Source organism: Poecilia reticulata, linkage group LG12 (assembly GCF_000633615.1).
Source record: "Poecilia reticulata strain Guanapo linkage group LG12, Guppy_female_1.0+MT, whole genome shotgun sequence".
NCBI classification, from domain to species: domain Eukaryota; kingdom Metazoa; phylum Chordata; class Actinopteri; order Cyprinodontiformes; family Poeciliidae; genus Poecilia; species Poecilia reticulata.
Window position 1 is genome coordinate 1,987,653 of NC_024342.1, and position 21,584 is coordinate 2,009,236.

At 38.1% G+C, this 21,584-nt stretch overlaps 1 protein-coding gene across 1 annotated transcript in view; it reads left to right on the forward strand.

Moving 5' to 3' along the window:
- Positions 1-2,125: 2,125 nt before the first annotated feature.
- LOC103473175 (myocyte-specific enhancer factor 2C-like) overlaps positions 2,126-21,584 on the forward strand; it is a 31,852-nt gene continuing 12,393 nt past the window's right edge. Inside the window, exons 1-4 of the mRNA XM_008423180.2 lie at positions 2,126-2,439; positions 4,543-4,689; positions 16,677-16,854; positions 18,431-18,634. Coding sequence (XP_008421402.1) covers positions 16,801-16,854; positions 18,431-18,634 — 258 coding nt within the window. The 5' untranslated portion in view covers positions 2,126-2,439; positions 4,543-4,689; positions 16,677-16,800. The remainder of the gene's footprint in view (positions 2,440-4,542; positions 4,690-16,676; positions 16,855-18,430; positions 18,635-21,584) is intronic.

Sequence of the window (21,584 nt, forward strand, 5' to 3'; positions counted from 1 at the left end):
CAAGGCCAGAAACAAGAAAAGAAAGTAGAAAATCTCCAAAGTTAACTGTTGGAAATTTGCTGTGGAGAGTACAGAGTGACTTTTATCTTGATAGCAACCACTCGACACCATCAACATGTCAGCAGATTGTTTGGGAGTGATGCCAGAAAAAAAAGTTCTTTACTACAGTAAGAAATATATTAAACAATTAGTTTTACTCTGAGATGGGAAAATATTGAGCTTTTCAGTAACAAACTCTCCAAAGAATGTGGCTGAACAGGTGGGAAAAAACACCTGACATCAAGAAGTACAGTGGAGGATCTGTGATGCTGTGGGACTGTTTCATTAAAAAAAACAAAAACCCTGAGAACTCTGTTTACTAATTCAATATTGAAAAGTCCAAAGCAGTGCAACTGAAATGCCATGGCACATAATTCTTTTTATGGAAAAAGATGCAGGATGAGCAAACATGGGGCGACAGCCAACAACCTGGAGAAACGTCCAGGAAAAGCAGCCGGACTGCTGTCCTCTTTGACCTTGTGGTTCAGATCTGAGGTTTCTTTAGACAGGCAACTAATAATTAAATGGCATTTAATAATGTACACAGATGGATCGTGTTGCATCTTTAATAACTTAAATGGACAATATTTTAGTCAGTGGACACCGGCGTCCTCAGGACAGCTAAGGGGTTTTAAATGGGCCACACGGGGAAACCAAAACTCCTGGCAAAGGGCGATAAAGTTTCCACCCACTCTGAAATAAGAAACTCAAACTGAAGATTGGATTTCTCTACTTCTTTTTTTCTTTTTTTGGTGTGGAAAATTTGCTTATTTAAAGTTTTTTTTTCTATCATCTTTACAAATGAGTCTCTAAGCGTATTCTGGAATCAGACCGTCAGAGTCAGCCGATCCCTCCGCCTGCCTCTTTCTTTCCGTCTGCTGGGCCTGACGGGACGGGACAGCTGAGCATAATCCTCCGGCTAGCAGATGCTCGGAGCGCCGATACCTCCGACATGCTGGCAGGGTAACGTGTCCACTGTAAAACCTCAGTAGTTCTTCTTACTTAAAAAATGTATGCAAACTTGTTGCCTCCATTTTTTTTGTTTGTTTTCATTAAATTAGCTGATAAGCCCGTGCAATTTTAGTCGTCTTAACTTAAATTAACTTATTCTGAAGATGTTTTAATTGTTTAAACAATTATGGGTTTTTTTTGTACATGTAAATAAACATGTACAAAAACATGTAAATAAACTTCAGAGCTTTCTGAAGTCCATTTTTTTATTACTTGATTGAAACAGTTCCTGGCTCCTGCTTCTTATTGGTTTCTCTACTCAAACATTAACAGCAAACGCAAGAAGCAGTGATAGTTTGCTCACTTCTAAAGTGGATTCTAAAGAATTCTTTCAGTAAAACAAACACAATCATTATACAAAGCTGCACCCTAACATAGAACCAGGTGGTGATGAAAACGAACATAATTCTCTCATGGTGCAGTTTGATGTATTCAAACCTATAGGCAAGCTGCACTGCTCTGAAAATGACTCACTGTGGATGAACTGACTGCATATGAAGCTTTGGAGTCGACATTTTCACCTTAGACATCTTAAAACCAAGTTTTGTAACAAATAAAAAAAATGTTAAATTAGTTGCTGTTGGTGGTGCTATGGGATACCAAATCCCCATGTCACCCTTTCACATGACTTTAAGTGAAAACCATTTTATAACCTTTTTACCTCAATACTTAAATCAAGTACTTAGTATATAAAAAAGTTAAAACCACTCAATTCATTTAATCAAAATCATCATTAAAATTTACTACAGCGCCAAAAATTCACTGGACTTAGTTTAATTGAGTCTTAGCAAAACCTTAGATTCACTCGTCTGTTTTCAATTAAACACAATACCATAATTTACAGTGTAGAAGCAGTAATCCTGGGCTCTCGCACCAAGACCACAGAGGGCCCCTGAGTGTCAGCAACACATTTTTCTCTCCTCTACACACACACACACACACACGCACACGCACACACACACACACACACACACACACACACACACACACACACACACACTGCATCAGTGACACCTCACAGCTAAATATACTGCAAGTGGCAGCAACAGGTGAGCGCTCTTCCACAGACATGCACAGAGCTGGGACGCAGGAGGTCACAGGGTGTGTGAATGTGTGTGTGTCTGTGTGTGTATGTGTTGGAGGGCATGGGGTGGGGGTGTTGGATTGTGGACTTCAGCTGCTCACTTTGCAGAAAAGTCAGACCCAAACGCTGCCCAGCTCGGGCTGCCCCGCTCTCCAAAGCCAGCTGGTCTGGCTTAGCTTTTATTCACCTTTTTATTTTTATTTTTGCTTCGGCTCATCTTGTTTGATACAAGGGACTGAGTGAGCAAACCCACAGCTGGAGCTGCTGGGAATCCTTCCAGGTGAAGACAGAAACAGAAAGCACTGGTGAGTGAGCATATGGTTTGATGGATGTGAGAGGAAGAACAGGAGAGGAAAACGTCAGAGGAACACTGAGCAGAGGACTGACTGAGAGAGGTTCAAGTTTGGGCAAATAAACTTTAAGAAAAACCTGAACTTCCTTTTCCACAAGAGGCAGACAGAGGTTTATCGTTATATTATATTTCTGAAATCTGGTTTTACATCCAAAAATGTCCTCAGCTTCGACCTGTCCTTAATTAAGGCATGAATCTTCTGAATATTTGAAACGTTTATGTTATGATACTGTTTTAATTTTATTTAATCTACGCTCTATTATAATAATAAAATCAACACAGACTCAACCTATAACAAACAGGGACCTGTGGAGGATAAATAATAGGATGTTAAAAATATAAGTTAAAGAAATTTTATTTGGAAAAAAACACCTATTTTGGTTATAGATGTCAGAAGTGGACGGTCAACAGAATCAGGGGCCGTCGCTCCTGCAGTTGTTTCAGGTTTACATTTCTCACCTGCTTAGCCGATGATAGTCTTATTGGAAAGATTTATCCTCCACTCGCTGTCTAACTTCATTTTACTTGTTAGTAAAAAAAAAAAAAAAAGGCTTTTCTTCACACAATTTTGGCCAGTAACAATTAAACTGAAATAAAATAATAGTAAAAAAAAAAAGGTAAAGCAAGACTTTCAAAATCCTACTAAAACTAAGATCAACTTTTATATATTACAAATTAAACACAATGAAATTTAGAAAAAAGTAAAAGAAAAATGACAGAATTTAAAGAGAAATTTGTCCAAACTGACAATAATCCATCCATCCATCCATCCATCCATCCATCCATCCATCCATCCATCCATCCATCCATCCATCCATCCATCCATCCATCCATCCATCCATCCATCNCATCCATCCATCCATCCATCCATCCATCCATCCATCCATCCATCCATCCATCCATCCATCCATCCATCCATCCATCCATCCATCCATCCATCCATTTTCTTTACACCCTTATCCCTTAGTGGGGTCAGGAGGGTTGCTGGTGCCCATCTCCAGCTAATGTCCCGGGCGAGAGGCGGGGTCACCCTGGACAGGTTGCCAGTCTGTCACAGACTGAAAATAATGAATTAGATTTATTAGGTTGTTTTCTCATGTTCTGATCTAATTGCCAGTTTGGTATTTTCAGCTTTCTCTGAATATGATGACAGATGCTGTAAATTCAAAGTAACACAAAGTCTGAAAAAGAAATTCAGAGGAGGAGGAGGCGGGTTCACAAATAAAAGAAAAATATAAAATCGTGGAGCCGCTGATCTTCTGTTTTATTTTACCATTTGAACTCAGTCTGGCTATTACTGTTCTAAAGTTTTGAACAGTAGTTTTATCATGATCTGCCAGATTCTACATTTCTATTTTTTGAAATAGAGCAATTCATCAAACAACATAGCTATGTTTGAGAGCGTAGCTATGAGAAGCTTTTGGGCGCTATCTGCTGGTCAAACTGTGCAACAAGAAGCTTGTGTGACATCAGGGTGTCCAAACATTTCGTCTAATGGGCCAAAACATCAAGTCAGAAGTGCCTTGTTTTTGATATTTAAATATTACAGGGGTAAAGATCAAGCCCATTTTTTTCTCTGTTAAAGCATGAAACGAAAAGGGGCTTGTTTTTCAATGTAATACATTTAAGCTCAATTAAAATACACGCTTTTTCATCATTAATGGTTCCTAACGAGGTAATAAAATCCCCAATTTATACTAAGGTTTTAAACCGAAATACCGGATACATCATTAAGTATATAATTAATCATATTAAAAAACAGATTTTAGAAAAGTTGCTCTTTCAACTGTGTCCACCTGGGGTCAGTGTTGTACCTGTCCTGCGCTGTCTTTAAACTCTTTGTGTTCTCATAGTTTGAATACCTGTTGAAAATGTTACTTAAATAAAATAAACATCTTCAATAAGGATTCATTTACTGTATTTATTTTTTGTTTTTACTTAACTGTGGTACAGTGGTGTTCTGCTGTTTTCTAAATTTATTTTCCTTTATTTGTCTTACTCTGCGCGTTCCTCTGTGTGTGGGGGCGCGTGACGATGCTGCCTGACGTCCGTTCAGGTGCTTACTTACTCACTGACAGCCCGGGAAGCGCGTGCTCTGCTCCGGGAGGAGACGACTCGCTGGATGGACTGAAGTGAACCGCTGGACGGAGACACGCTGCAAGCAGGACGTGGCGTGACGAATCATGCGGGACTGAAGCGGGAGGTAAGCGGCTGTGTGAGGACAGAGTCCGGTAAATGTGATGCGGGAGTGGACATTAAACAGGTCAGATAGCAAGAAAAGTAGTTGTTTACCCTGTCCTCTGTTTCCTGCGCCGTTTTGGATAAAAGTGTGTGTGGAGAAGCGGGAGAAGTTTTCCTGCCAACCCGGTGTGTCAGCTGCTGCTTATTGAACAATGAGCTTGTAGGTAAGAGCTCGAGCTGAACGGAATACTTTTTATACACAACCGAGGAAGGGTCGAGTTTCCCTCCTTGGACTTTTGGGAATACTTTGGACATTTTCCTGCCAGAGTCATTGAAGTCGGAAAGAGAGATTATTTTTTATTCCTCAGAAAAGTAAGTGATAGAAATCACCCTAAAGACCCCTTAGACTTTTCCTCTTGTCAGTCTTGTGGTGGTAGTTTTTGGGGAATGTCTCTATAGCTCTGGTTCAGATTGGATGAGAAGTGTCTGCAGACATCAAATCATTTAAGATTTAATATTTCAAACATATAACTCTGGACTTTGACTAGGTCATTCTAACATGCTTTGATCTAAAATCCACTAAATTCTATCTCCGCTCTATACCTGCTGAAGGAAAACATCCCCACAGCATGAAGCTACCACCTCCATGTTTTACCACATAGGTGAGGTGAAGCTGAAGTGTTGTCATAGTTTTCTGTTTTGCATGTTGACAAATGTATGTCATACTTTCCAAATTTGTTTTAAAGCGTTAAAGTTTGAGATGATAACATGGCAAAATGTGAAAAGATTCTAGGGGTGTGGATATTATTTTTGACTCCCTGAGATTAAACAACTGGATTAGTTTACCAATTTCAAACCAAACTTTTCTCTTTTTTCCCTCCCAATGATTGTTAAGCGCTTAGTTTTTAAGCAAAATAGTTACTTTTGGTTCAGGCGTGGAGGCTTGTTCAGGTTCGTATGATACATTTAGTCCAACCATTGTCTGAATTGTTCAATATTTGCTGACACCTGCTGCTGTACAGTCCATAAATAATAACTTTTATTTAAATGTCATGAAACACACTCACAAATGTTGATGTGAAAAGCTGCTGTGAGAGATGTTTGACTCCGTTTATTTAAATTTGTATTGTGAGAGTGATACCAGCCTCACATTGTCCTTAAAAACATGCATAAATTTTTTGTTTTTGTTTTAGATTATCTATGTTATGACATCATCCAGCTGAGCCTGGTTTAATTTACCAAACAGAAGGTAAACTAAGCAAAAAGTGGTTCAAAAATCATAAATTCACATGAGTGATGCCGATAAACCATCGTTCCTCATAGTTTCTCTTTTAATCTCACAGAATTGGCTGGTGTTTGCAAAGCAGCCAACCCAGAAATAGTATTTATTTTCTTTGGCTGTAAGCCCAAGAGTAGAAATCAGGAAAACTGTACATGTTAGTTTCTGCTGTAGTGCTAAGATAGTTAACATCAGCACATATTAAAGTATATTTTGTGTCTGAGCACAAAATATACTTTAACATACAACTAAAATAGGTAGCTATACACGTTTTTAGACGGGGTCTTGAGTATTCAGATTTCACAGATACTTTATAAGAGTTTCATCTGACAAATGACTGAAAATAGTGAATAGACCACTTTTACAAATATCTCATAGAATATGAAATGTTCATGGTAAGTAAATATATTGTACATATTCCTATATATTTATTTGATAATTAATTTATGTTGTCTTTTATAGGAATGTTTAAAACCAGATTTTTATTCAAAACTCCATAAATCAATGGATCATAAGAGAAAATGAGAATGGTGGTTCATTTTTCAATGCCATATTGTCACCATGTTATTCATTCATTTATAAATGTCTCAATTTCAAAGTAAACATTTACTTAGTAAGTGGAGTGTTAAATAAGCAAGTATATACAAGTATATACAGTATGTACATTTATAAATGAATGGTGAAAATATGTCTTTGAGAAATTAACCCACATTGTTTTTCTCTTCTGACAGATTAAAGAAGCTAAATTATTGCTGTTAATTTTGACTGTGTAACTTTACAAATGTCCCCCTTTAGCAGGGATCCTGAAGGGTCTTGTAACCGCTTCAGCAAAGATGTCCATATCTCCCTCTTCCTAGCTTACTCCTCCAACTCATGTTGGGCAGTCCAAGGCTTTCCACTGCCCATGTGACTTAATCTGTTCAACTGCAATACCTCCCTAAGAAGGCATCCAGAAACCATCCTAACCAGAAGCCCAAACCAGCTTAACTGTCTCCCTTTGACAGAGAGAAGTGGCGACTCTGTTTTTCCCTAAGGGCCAAGCTGTCTCATCACCAGTTGTAGGGACTGAATGGCCATTCTTTAAGGATTCTGACAGCCCATACTTTTGCAGTACCCCCACACAGGAAAGCTTTAGGTCTGTGGTCACAAACCTCACCCAAGTGAGGACATATTGGGCCATCTTCCATGAACCCCTGAATGTTGTTGCATGGTAAAAGAGCTGATTCAACATCCAGTGGCCGTGATGGAAACCATCTTGTTTCTCCTGAATCTGAGACTCAGCAGGACTCTGATTTCCAGTGCTGAGAGAGATCACATTCAGACACAATGCATAGTTTGACTATCACTTGCATGGAGTGAGAGGATATGAGCTGAGCATGTGGTTCGGTATCTGTCTCACAAAGTGACTCAAGAGTTTGTTATTAGAGGGAGTACCTCATCATACCTCACATTCAGGGTCATGTTATGTCTGAAACGTGCATTGAGAACGTTGAAGGGCCTCTTCCCGGTACTTCTGTGCCTTTAATCATACTTTCATGATTAAAGGCATTTAAAAGTATGATTACATACTTTTATTACAAATGTACTCTTCACACTTTTAAAAACACTCTGCAGTGTTTTTAAAAGTGTGCAGGCTTCTATCACAAAAACTCATTTTTCTGGACAATAAATTGTCCCAGAAATTATTGCAATAAACGATCATATGTTGTTTTGGGACCATTTTCAAATACCATATCAATAATGGCATAATAATGCAAAATTGCCTGCTCAATGACCAATAAACTGTAATTTTATTAAAGAGCACCTAGCACTGGAAATGTAAGATATTTTAAATATCGAAAATAAAACACAAAACCAATACCAATAACAGAAAGGAAATACAAATCTGCACACAACTGAATCCATAAATAAAATGGATTATTAAGTTTCTGTAAATTAATTTGCTTGTCAAAAAATATTAATCATCAGAATGGAAATTATCATACTTTTTAAAATTTATCAAATAATTCATTTATTAATGGCTTCTTGCAACAGACTTATCAGTGACTTAATTTTTTTTATTTGACGTGCTCAGAGTAGGTCTGCACTGAGGTTCAAATCCATCCTGGAGTCTTTCAGTTCAGAGTTGGCATGTTCTCCCTGTGGATGTGTGGGTTCTCCCCAGGTACTCTAGCTTCCTCCCACAGTCCAAAAACATGCCTGCTAGGTTAACTGCTCTGTCTAAATGAGTCCTAGGCATGAGTGAGTGTGTCAGGCCAGACTGTACACCTCCTCCATTGACCGCTGCAGGTAGGCATCAATATCCCTGCAGAGATAAGCAGGTTTAGACAGTGGTTGGACGCTTTCAGACTTTAGTCAAAAGATGTTTTTACATTCAGGGTTTCATTATCTGTAATGTTCAAAACCAGACATTAAGCACATGTTTTTGTCGCTAAAGCTCCAGGACAGAAAAGTGTAAGGTCCATGTCAGTTCTGCCCTATGCAGAACCAAATGTATCTGCGAGAGCAGCAAGAACACTTCAAAGGTTTCTTCTTCAGAACAGATTTTGGTTCTAAAATTTCCCAAATGTAAACAATTTTAAAAGCTGCAGTATCATATAAAATCAAATTTCTTTAGCTTTACATCATGTTATAATGTTACTCCCTCATCAAAAACACACCTGGAGTGTTGTTTTCATTGTTTCATGCATGTTTGAGAAATCCTTTAATCTCCATGACATTCAGATGTTCAAAACTGCTGGGTGGACCTAGCACCGCCTTCAAGGCGAAGCTCCTCCTCTGAGCTAAAGCTTCCAAGCTCCCACCTCACAGAGCAGACCTCCCCCACGACACCACCACTGAGCTCCTCCAGACTAGCCAGCAGCAATTAGCAAACACCTGGTGGAACTGCACATCTGCTGAGCTCATTATATAATCTACTTCTCAGCACAATGCTGGTAAAAATGTTTTTAAAGGTTTAATAAAGGAGCCATGTTGTGATGACTCCCTGAAGGCATAGTTTCAGAAAGAGCAGGAGGTTTTAAAGAGACAGAGGCTCAATTTCAAGTTGTTAAATAGGGAAGCAAAAAATTTTTTAAGTCATACTTTATGTGTACAGCATTTTTATAACAACTGAAAGCAACATAGTTACTTGATTGTGCTTTAAAATGGCAACAAATGCCTGGAAAACACATAGTACTGCCCCTTTAACAACCAAATGTCATTCTCTGTTTTCTGTGTTACAACTTGATAAGATTGCTGAAACCAGCACTTGACAATCCTAGCTCTCAAGTTTTCACACTCCATAATCTTTTTTACATTTTATCATGTTACATTCATAAAATATTTTTATTTTATGTCAAGATCAACACAAATAGTACTATGAGTGTGAAGTGCAGGAGGGATAATAGATGTAATTGAATCTCAGTAAAAATGCGTTGGTTCTGTTTAGCGAACATTAGTGACGTAACAGCATCATGAGGCCTGAGAAACCCAGCAGACTGGTCAGGGAGAACGTCTTGGAGAGGTTTAAAGCTTTCAACATCTCCCAGGGGGTGATTAATTGATTTGATCAATTAATCAATTTTTCTGTTTTGAAGATCTACTTTGTCGGAAATCTGGACGGTCTCACTATTGCACTTCTTGGAGTTCCAGAGTGAAGTTGACCTGCCCAACAACTATCACCTTGTCTGATTAACCTGTTTTATAGCTTCTATTTGACTTTGAATTCAGGTCTACTCAGATAAGGAATTGTTGAAATGGAAGCTAGTTTTTAAAGATATTTTTGTCATTTGTAATTTTCTTTAAGGGGGAAAAAGTGAGGATAAAACATATAAATTAAAATCTAAAATTTAATTTGTTACAAAAAAATCAGATTTTATTTTTAAGCCACTTCGCCCAGCCCCACCCAGAGCTCAGAGACTGAGTTTCACCTTCCATCAGGATAATGACCCTACACCTACAACCAGAGCTACAATGGAATTATATTGATCAAACCAGATTCATGTCTTAGGATGGCCTAGTCAAAGACCAAACCTAAATCCAATTGAAAACATGTGGCAAGATTTAAAGTTGAGCTGCGTTGTAAAGAAAAATTATCACAAATTTCCCCCAGCAGACATAAGCTGCTAATGACACCCAAAAAGTTTTTTTAAAGCTTTGCTGCTGCAGAGTTTTTCTTCAAAGGGTGACTCAAGGGGACTCCGATTCGACTGCCATCGTTTAACAAAGTTATTTTTATTCAGTGAAAAACTGTATAATTTGAAGAACACAGCACATGATTGGTTGTTTTCTTTAGCAAACAATATTCCTCACTCTCTCTTTTTCTTTGCTCCTATTTTATGCCAGTCCACATATTTGCTAGCCTTGGTTTTAACTTCAGGCTGTAGAGATGAGCTTGTTTAAACAGAGGGTTTGTTGGAAGCAAGCAGATGCTTAGAGCCTTCAAAGACAGCACCAGTGTTCTTCTTCTACTCACCTCTCGCTCCCCACCCCTCAAGGTCGTCCACGTCTCAAGCAAAGCACTGCAGGCTGCTATCAAAGTGGCTCAGACAGAGGAGGGTTTGTGCACAATCACACAAAATCTCCATTGGAATTATCACAAGGTTACACAATTACAAGACATTGGCACCTGCTATATGTTTATTAGCTGTAAAACTAATTGGTAATAAAATTTTTATTACCAGTTGTTAATCTTTCAAAGATGGCCGACCTCATTTTATTTGAGGAAAATTAACATGCTACTTGAACAGCAGGTCAGTTTTTGGCATAGGCTGACATAAGCGGTTTTGCCTAGGGCAGCAACTGCTGACAACGACAATATTAAAGGTTGGAAAAAATATTCCCCCGAAATTATTACAGGTGCAGTAGGTAAATATTGTAAAATATGTTTTTTTTTTTTTTTTGCATTTTCTAAAGAAGCAGTATTGTTTAAAAATGTCTTTTTTTAGTTTACATCATGTTATAATTCCCTCATCAAAAACACACTAGTGTTGCTTTGATTCTTTCATGCATGTTTGAAAAATCCTTTTGTTCCCCATGGCACCCATTCACTTGGGCAAAACGTGTGGATGGACCGAGGCCGAGGTCTTCATAGTTTTTTTTTGTTTTGGTTTTTCAACTAGAGGACTCCTTTGCTATTTCATACATACATTTCATACATCTTCTTATGTGTCCCCCAGTCAAATCAAAGAAATTCCAACTGAGTGACTATCAGACATTACCTGTTGGGAATCAAAAACCATGCATCCTGACAGTCGTCTTAGGTTTAGTACATACTTAACCAAGTCTTTAAACAACCAAATATTTCTGTTATACATATTTTTTCTGAAAAGATTCCAACCTCATGAACCCTGCAAAATACACCAAGAGCTTTGTTTACATGTACAGATATCTAGGTTGAGTTACTTTTAAATTGTGTATTAGAATGTAACATTATTAAAACACATGCACAGCATCGATATATGATGACAACGTCGATATATTGGTGTAGTCTGAAATGCGCAAGACCCTAAATCTCGGTTTTCCCATGTACACTTACAAACGTAAACACAGTTTTCTGAAATCTCCACTTTGGTCTGAGTTTTTATGTTTTTTTTGTGATATGCCGTAAAACAGCTTTTGTTTGGTTGGAAGAACAAAACACATAAAAGCGTAGCCGTCTTCCCAGATATCTGGCTATGCGTGCACTAGGCCTTAGTAGAATCTAGGAAATTATCTCAAACTGCTGGTTGTTAAAACGAATGCAAAACATCCATCTTACTGTAACATCCATACAACTGTACAAAGCTGCGTACCCAGAAAAATCGTCTATGAAAGGAGTTAAATTGCAAAGATTTGAAATGTCAAAGTTGTGAAATGAGCAGCAGCTGATTCTGTATGAAGAAGCACTCACAGTTCTTCATACACTTTCTTTCTGTCAGGACAGTTTGATCCCTCACAAACCCACCCATCACCCCCACCAATCATCCTGCTACCTCAGGCCATATCATCTCTCTTCAGATCTTCTTTATCTGCAGCATCCCGGCAGGGAGTACGAGGGCATGTCCACATATCACCTATTAGCTGTTGCTCTGGGCGATGTGCTTTGTACACACGTGTAGTACCGAAAAAACACACAGCACTCCACCAGCCTTAGATTGTTCGACTGATTGGGAGAGATTGCTCGACAGCTGATTTCCATTTCTCTCTCTGTTCAACGTTTGCTCTCGTTCCTGCCAACCAGAACCCAGCCGTATTATTCTTTGGGGTAAAAAGTTCACTCTTTTATTTTTGGAGTCCTTCTGTTTTACACGGTCTATAAATAGTAGGGAGGTTTGTGAAGACGCAGGAGGGGGAGCTGGTTGGAGATTTGCCGTCATCCTGGAAATGATCAAACTCCTCACGAAGCGACACCTTCGTGCTGATTTCTGTGATTTGAAGCAACCTTCCCTGAACGACTCCCATCTTTGCTCGACCTAAAATTCCCTTTTCAGCTCCAACATGCTGAGTGTGCATGTCTGGGAGTGCTGCTAATTTAAACGCCGTTGTGGAGCCGTCCTGTAGAGAGGAGAGCTCGCAGGCTCTTTGACTCATGCACTAGATATTCACATAATTCTCAATCGGCATGTCTCTACTTGCTGCCAATGATTCTGTTACTGTCACAAGACAAAGCTTAATCTTCTTGTTGTGTTGTGACAAAACACATCAGTTACAGCATAGTGGGAGAAGCACTTGGGTAATGCTTCCTTCCAGCAGAAAACCAACATGTTCTGATTAGGTTGTGCTCTGATAATCATATTAGTCATTTTTAATTGCTGGTTGTTTTTACCAAATATGTACCTTGAGTTTGGAGTTCTGGGTTTTAGGTAATTGCCGTAGAATGGGCTGTTCAGAAACGAGGAGGGAAGTGACAGGTTCTAAAAGCTAATGGTTTCACAGACTGTTGCTGTAAAGGTCGACCTTGCTACCGTGCTGCAGCAGATAAAACACCTGATGTTTTACAAAAACTGCTACAGTCGGCATTCTTCACACAATAGAAACAAATTTTGAAGGTTTTGTTTTCAGTGACTTGAACATGTTTATGTTAGACATTAGTATATATTTTTGATATGTCAATGCCTTCTCCACAGTCCAACAGAGGTTGGCGACAGGGAGAGTTAGCAGCTAGGCCTGTCACAATAACAAACTTTGCTGGATGATAAATTGTCCCAGAGGTTTTTGTGATAAACTATAATATTGTTATTTTGAGAGTAGCATAATGAGAAATGGAATAATAATACACATACACCTGCTTGAAGAGTAATAAACTTTAATTTCTAACAAACATTTAATGCTGGAACTGGAAGACATTTTAAAGATCCAAAATAAAATAAAATAAAAAATAAATAAAATGAATACTGAAAGCACGGCAAACAAAATTTTTTGGCTAGTTGAGACCAATGCAATAAACCAATGGTGCCCAAAATGGGTCCTGGAAAGAGAGAGAGAGAGAAGATAAAAACAAACAAATGGAAATATTCAAGCTCATTTTAATTTATCATGAAATTAATTGATTTATTGTTCATTGCCACAGTATTAGTGGAAAGTAGTACTTTGCTTTTTATTTCCATTTATAGTGCTTTGTAGACTTATTCACACCACTCGGACTTTTCTCATTTTTTATGCCACAATCTACTTAATTGATTTTTATGCAACTGCTCCAATAAAGGTCAGATTTGTGGAGTAGATGATAGATAGTTGTTCTAACCCTGCTTTAAGCTTCTCCCTAACTTCCTCCCTGACCTGTCTGCTGACCTCTGCTTTTTACCAAGATTAAACACGCACACATACACTGTTTGACTCTGTTTTCAACGTAGGTGACTTCTTAAGGCAATGGGCCAATACCATGCCTTCCTTTTCAGACCGTGTTTGTGAAAAAAAAAAAAAAAACTTTGAAAACCGTGTAGAATCTTCATTCCATCTAACAAGTTTTTAGTACTTTGTGTTGGTCTATTAAACAAAAGCATACTAACATCTATTGTTTGTGGTTGCTGCACAACAACATATTGAAAAAGTTTAAATACGTTTGCAAGGCACTGTAATTAAATGTAACCTTCACTTCAAATCTATCTGTCACATAGATTTTGAAAGCTTGGTTGCATGAAGAAAAAAAAACTCTTCAAGTCTTCAAAGGAAAGATTACTTCAACCTACTAATCTATAAATAAATAATGAGTACATAAAACCCTTAAGTTGAGCAGAGATGTATCCTGAATTTACTGTGAAACTGCAAACCAAGCCATGTCTGGAATCTGACCAGATAGTATAATTATGATATCTCTGTTTACTTTTGCACAATACAAGAAGTATATCATCTTGAAATAGGAATAATCACAGATTTACTTTAGGCTTGTAGAATAGACTAGTTCTTCTAACATTGATTTAACCCTTTTAAATACTATAAAAAGTGTTTGAAAGGGTTAATAGAGGAGCCATGTTGTGATGACTTCCAGGAGGCGGAGTTTCAGAAAGAGCAGGAGTTTTTAAAGTGACGGAGACCCATTTTTAATGTGTTCAATTACAAAGTGAAATAAGTTTTAAGTCGTATTTTATATATACAGCACTTTAATAACAACTGAAGTTAGCATAGTTACTTGACTGTGCTATAAAATGGCACTCTGTCCCTGGAAAACACATAATGCTGCCCCTTTAGAGTTCTCAGCAAAGCATGTCTGTTGGCAAACAGAAAAGCTGCAACAATAAAACAGAGCTCCTTAACAGTTTCCATTACTTAACAATCCTCTGTGGAGTTTGGGTCTCTTCTGATCCAAGTGCATAATGTGAAGCTTGGTGGTTGGAGGTGTAAAAACGGAGACGAGCGGCTCTAAGCCGGCATCTGTGTTTACAGCTGTGGTTCTTAACCTTTTTTGAGGTACCGAACCCCCCAGTTGCATATGCGCATTCACCGAACCCTTCTTATTCCAACCTCCCGCGACACATACAATACTTTGTGGTATTCTAATTTAGTAATGTAATTATATTAGCTGTGTAACCACCCCCACACCACTAGAGGCAGTAGCAACCCTCCGCAGCACTGATTGGCTAAGCAATGTAACGTGATCCTCTGCAGCAAGTGATGGCAAAGAGGCGCATCATCACGACTTTACACAAGTGTGTCTTTACCTCCTCGGCAGAGGCTCCACCGAACCCCTGGAGTTCGATCGAACCCAGGTTAAGAACCACTGGTTTACAGTAATGCAATAACGCCCTTATTGGACAAACACTGACTGAAGAATGTGGTGAAGAAATTCCATACATCACTCGTATGTTTTCATGCAACTACTGCACACTTTGCATGACAATTTAGATATTTCTGGTCATTCATTATGCTGCTAACGCAAAGTAAGTTGCAGAGGCACAGAGTGAGAAGTGCTTTCAAAATCAAAGCAGAAATTCCTGTTGCTGACAGAGTTCCGGTTTGGGGAACTACAGGCGGCCTGGGCTCTACAGTTAAGGACAGTCTGAGGCATAAAATACTAAAAGAATAGGTATCGGTTCAACCTTCATTTTATACAAGGATCTTTAAGTAATATTTATTCATACATCAGTTCTTCTGAATAAAGAATGACTCTTTAGATATTAGGATTCTTCCTTTCCATCATCAACATCTATCACCAACATTGGTTTTCCTTTGAAAGATGGCAGACTTTGAGATTACTTCAACTTTTTTATTTTGCTAGTCACCTGTCAGTATGGCTCTAACTCCATCTATTGGGATGTTATATATTTTGTTTTAGCAAAATAATAAAAAAAAGTCTGTTTTATGTACTCATGTTGATTAATATTTAATATTTAATAATAATAATAATAATAATAATAATAATAATAATAATAATAATAATAATAATAATAATAAAGATTGTGAAAACAAACAGGTAGTTTGAGCTCAGCTGAGGTGCTCAGTGGTTTGGAAGAAATTTCTACCTTCTAGTTTTTCTTTTCAAGAGCTGCAGATGCGATGGTGCAGCTTACAGCAGATCTGAACTCCACAATCTGTGATTTGCATTCTGACATGGTCACCTGTTTCACTTCCTCCTGAGCACAGAGAACCCCCCTGAGGAAGCTGATGATGGGCGTGTCTGGGGGGAGGTTGCTGGGGGGATACAGATACAGTGACACGCAGACAGACGGCATGCTGCCTGTCTGTGCGTGCACAGCAGCTAAATTTAGTACATAAAGAACCCATTTTTATAATTAGGTGCAACGTCCATACATGTCTGTCTGAGGTTTGGACTATAAAAATCACTTTATTATCTGTATGTCTGTTGTGTGTTGGTATCTGTTTTGTGTAGGAAGAAAACAACTTTTAAACTCCTGTTTATTGCCTACAGCTTTCACACATGGACAATAAACCACTAACAAAATATATTGCAGTAAACACGTGATCAATATTAATATGTAATTAATCTGATAGAATATTCAATATTCAACATATAGAATATTCACTGAACTCTGATCCAGAACCGCACAGCATTCTGGGGGATGTAGGCAGACTTATCTGCCTACATCCCCCTAATCAATAATTATTGATATATTCAGCTATCCACATCAACTGATATGAAACTCTTATATCCTGATGAGTTTTTCAGCCATGTCATCCAGCAACTTACATATATTTTTGGAATTTGATAATAAAAACACACTGCTTTTTATTACCATTTGATTTTGTCTCGTTGAAATCTGAATTGTTTTTAGTATGAAACTGACCGTGTCTTTATGGATGTTTCTCCGCAGGTTCCAGCCAGCAGTTTGAGACTTAGAAGAAAAAACATTTCAGGAGCTGGAAGTGGATTGCAGGAGGGATAAGAAGCAACGATTGTGAAAGAAAAGAAGAAGCATAAGTGGGAAAATCGCAACAATGGGGAGGAAAAAAATTCAGATTGCACGAATAATGGATGAAAGGAACAGACATGTAAGCAACAAACAACTTTCAGTCAATATCGGTCTCCCAAGTTTCAGAGTTACAATTCCAGTCTTTTACTAGAAGCTGAGAGCTGAAATGACGTCATGTTTATATGATTGTGTTTAATCTCAGTTCAGTTCTTACTATCCGAAAGTCAATTTACAGGTTTCACCAACTTATCAAAGTAATGCTTTAAAGTTGAAACAAAGTAACATCCCAGCATCCACAGACTCACTGTCATGTGATGTTCACAAGCACTCACTGCGTATGAGTATGATTGTGATGCACCAGCTGGCTCAATGCAACATGACTTCTGAGTAATGAGGCCTTGTTGTCTATAGGACTTTTGCATGAGTTCATTTTTACACACAAGTGAACACGCAGCAGAGCTCGCGCACACACTCAGGTCCTGTTTGAGGGAACGTTTCTTCTCTTCCTGTTTTGACAGGAAGTGCAAGCACATGTGCTTCCTGATCCACAACAGGCAGGATCTACCCTCACAGTTCTTCCCTGGACTGTTGATGGCGCATCCAGCACAGTGCGCATGCAGCAGCTTACAGTAATAAAAAAACTCACCAGCCTGTTTAGGGCTGTTGCTAATTATTCTAGTGTCAAGTAATTGCATGAAAAAAAATATATATAAAAAGCAATATTTATAAATACTGTCATGACAGCAATATTAATATTGGATATAAATATCTGCCCAAATTTTCATATCAGTGCAGCCCTACCAATTACTTTTCTGTAGCTTAGAAAATTAACCTTCATTTTCAAGAGCTCACTTTTTAAGTCAACCTGGAGAAAATTGCACAAAATCTAAAATTATATTCAATTTAATACAATAAAAAATAATAAAGCAGGAGGACACTTTACAAAAGATTGTGCAGACTGTTCTGGTTCTTCAGCTTACATTTTCATCCTGAATCAGTTTAATAGACAAACTCTCATTTTGCAACAAAAGTTGCAGCTTTTGTGTCCATGTGATCTTTGGCAGCTTCTTCACACAGAAACATACATCAGCTCTGTAGACAGCACGGTGCGCTCTGCCACTCCTGAGTTGCCACTTGGGATGATGGGAAATATATTTTCTGGATTATGCGTATGTGGTATATATTATGACAAAGTGGAACTTCCCCAAATTTGGACTGCTATCTGAAAACGGCACACCTTGAAGATCACAGTAAACCTCGGCAGTCGATACAGTCGCACGCACGCACGTAGTGCGTGCGTGCGACTGGGACTACCCAGTTACTGTAAAAATAATATGTCATGACTTGACCTGCTCAACTAACTGACTTGTAAAAAGGGGAAACTAAGAACCTTATTTTAACCTCAAATTATAATGATGCAAAATTAGAGGCAACAACTCCAAGCAATGCAGAGTAAAATTGTTCCTCAGCTGCATTTAAAACAAACCAAGTAAACCAAAGAACATTTGCTTTACCTTCATCACTAAAGTGTCAGGTTAACCGTACTGTTGTAAAAAAAAAATAAATAAATAAAGGGAAAAAAGCCAAGTGGCTACTTTTATCAAAAATGTAACTCTCATGTATAAAACTGGTCCTCACTTTCCTCTTGCCCTTAGGTGACATTTACAAAGCGCAAGTTTGGCCTGATGAAGAAAGCCTACGAGCTGAGCGTGCTGTGTGACTGTGAGATCGCTCTCATCATCTTCAACAGCACCAACAAGCTGTTCCAGTACGCCAGCACCGACATGGACAAGGTTCTGCTCAAATACACCGAGTACAACGAGCCACATGAGAGTAGGACCAACTCTGACATTGTGGATGTAAGGAAACGATAGATACACACGCACACACACACGCACACGCACACGCACACACACACACACACACACACACACACACACACACACATACTGATAATGTGGAATGGGGACGGTTAGAGAAGATTTTTTAACATCTGATGGAATATTGTCTACTGAGGTTCATGTGTCTTTAGAGCACAAACTGTAAGGATTAGGATTTCAACAGTTTCTTTTGTTGTATTTATGATGATGATAAAAATATATATAGTCTCCCATTTGCCAAGCGATCAAGTTTGTAATGTAGGACATGCATGTTTTAATTTTTGTTTTGAAGCTTTTACAGCCTGTGCCCTCACAGGATCCTTCTGCTCAGGGCAAGTACAATTTATTTTTGGTCCAACATTAAATTTTTTTTTTCCCATGATCCTTGAGATGTTTTAAAAAAAATTTGAACTACGCCCTTATTGTCCATCTTCAGCAACATCATCCTTGCTTATGCAGCTTAGCAATCACATGCAGACAGCCTTGTTCTGATTGTTTGTCAAGTAATTGCATGAAAGAAAATTATAAAAAACAATTTTTCTAAATACTGTCATGACAGCAATATTAATATTGGATATTAATATCTGCCCAAATGTTGTGACTTTTACCACCTGCAAGTCACAACAGAGAGAACACCTGACAGAAAGTGACATTAAAGCCAAATTTATTTCAGATACTGAGTTTTATGTGGTTCTAAACTTTTGATAATCTGATGAACAGCTTCTTTGCCTTTATATGGAATTTTCAGTAATTTGCTTTCTCTGTTTTTGTGTGTTGTTTTATTCTCCTTTTGGACTGTGAGGGCTTGTTGTTTATTAGTACAACACGTGAATAATTGTAGTTTCTTCCCTGATTTTAAGATTCTGTTAACTTATGGAGAAATAAAACAAGGTTTTGTTGTCAGGTACAGAATTAAAAAGTTTTTGACAGTCCAGCAACCAAATCCATATTCTCTTTATGTTTCTGGGTGTGAAAGCTGCTGCTAACATTTCTTATCATGCAATGTAATGGCATTCCTAACAGTGCTTTCATTGTGTGTTCAAACATAAAGGAATACATGTGCACTGGGTTGAAGCGTGTGAATTTTATCATCTTACGAGCAAAGTAAGTTGCATTGTCAGGATGCAACCTTCTTGTTTTCTGCTCTGCTGTGTCGATGTGGTGATTAAGATGTTGTTGCTGCTTATCTGTGGCATTCACTGATGGATGTAGTGGGGAAGTCCACAATGTTTGGAATTAATTTCAGATTGTTTTAGTGTAAAGAACAACTTCATGTTGCCCTGCGACAGACTGGCAACCTGTCCAGGGTGAACCCGCCTCTGGCCCGGAACGTTAGCTGGAGATAGGCACCAGCAACCCTCCCGACCCCACTAGGGACAGGGTGTACAGAAAATGGATGGATAGATGGAACTTCTTTTATACAAAATAAACTTGTGACCATCTTGGCCTGAAAGTTCAGGGCTCACAGCACGTTCTATGAGGGCCTCTATGTGGCCAAATTAATATTAGCTAAATTAATCAGAAAACAGGCCCAATATTCCTGCCTGATCAGGCTCTCCAAGCATTCAGCATGCTGAGCTGAGGGAATCTGTATCAATGCAGAAACAGATACCATGTGCAGTATTTGATTATACAGTTATTACTAATAAACCGCTAGAGAACTTTAAATACTTTTGTCTTTGTGGTGCGGAAGTTGCTTCTCACATGCAACAGACTTTTTTTTACAAAAATCCTGGACTGCTGGTGTTTCAAGTGATTACAGAACACCACTTGTGATTGTCTGATCTGCAGAGGCAGAGGCTTTCTCACTAAAGATTATAGTCTGTTCCTTGTTCTGTCATTAAAGAAATTTTTGTGACAGATGTCCATGTTCAAAATCTGAGCATCAGTGATTTTTGAAGTTGTTTGAAATTGCGACTGCATATGGATGTTTTTTTAGTGTCATGTCAGAAAACTTCTGTGAGTTAAAGTCTGAGTGTGTTAATGTGCTAATTTCTCTGTTCGGTGAAGGTTTTCAGTCTATTTAACTTGTTTATGTTAAAGTGAATGTTAGTGACAGTGCCACACCAGGACTCGGTGATACAGTATGTACTGGACGAAGGGCTTATGTAACCGTGTTAACAGAGCTCAATCACAAGCATATGCCCTGACACACACATGTAAACACATGGGGATATTAGCTTAAGTGTGACTCCCAGGTGACGTTTAGGTCCAGACAGGATTCTGATGCTGAGGCTGCAGACCTCCTGAACCTGACAGCTGACAGTACAATTATCTAAAGCTACTAACCAATACTCAAATGTAGAATCTATTCTATTTACTATTTTCTGAACACAAAGAGATGCAACACTTACTGATATTAAATAAATAAAAAAAACTGACAGTATGATCAGAAAATGTAATTTCTGCTATTTTTACTTTTTATTCCACAAGAGCATCAATAAATATCACTAAATTCAAAAGTGTCATTAAATGCAGTTACTGAGAGCAGTTCGGTTTAGTGATATGAATCACACATTTTTAAGTAAATGAAGAAACCTAAACAGAAATATTTTTCAAGAACAATATTTGTGATTAAGGCACTATTAATGCTGTGCCATGCAGTTACCATCCTGCAGGTCTATTTATTACCTATAAGCAAGTAATATATTTTTAATAATGAATGATATATTCTTTATCATTATCACAATAGCACCACAAAATATCTAAAAAAAAATTCTTGGGATTTTACTCAAGAGTACAACAAAAATCACAATTCATATGTTCATAATAGAAACCAGGTGGGAGTAAAGTTTAAAGGAGGTTAGGTTATAAGTTAATATCTCAAGCTTACAGCAATAATCAGATAAGCAGCCAAGAGGCCTGTTGGAACTCTGGAGGATCTGCAAAAATCCAGAACTCAGGTAGAAGAAGCTGTTTCATATATATA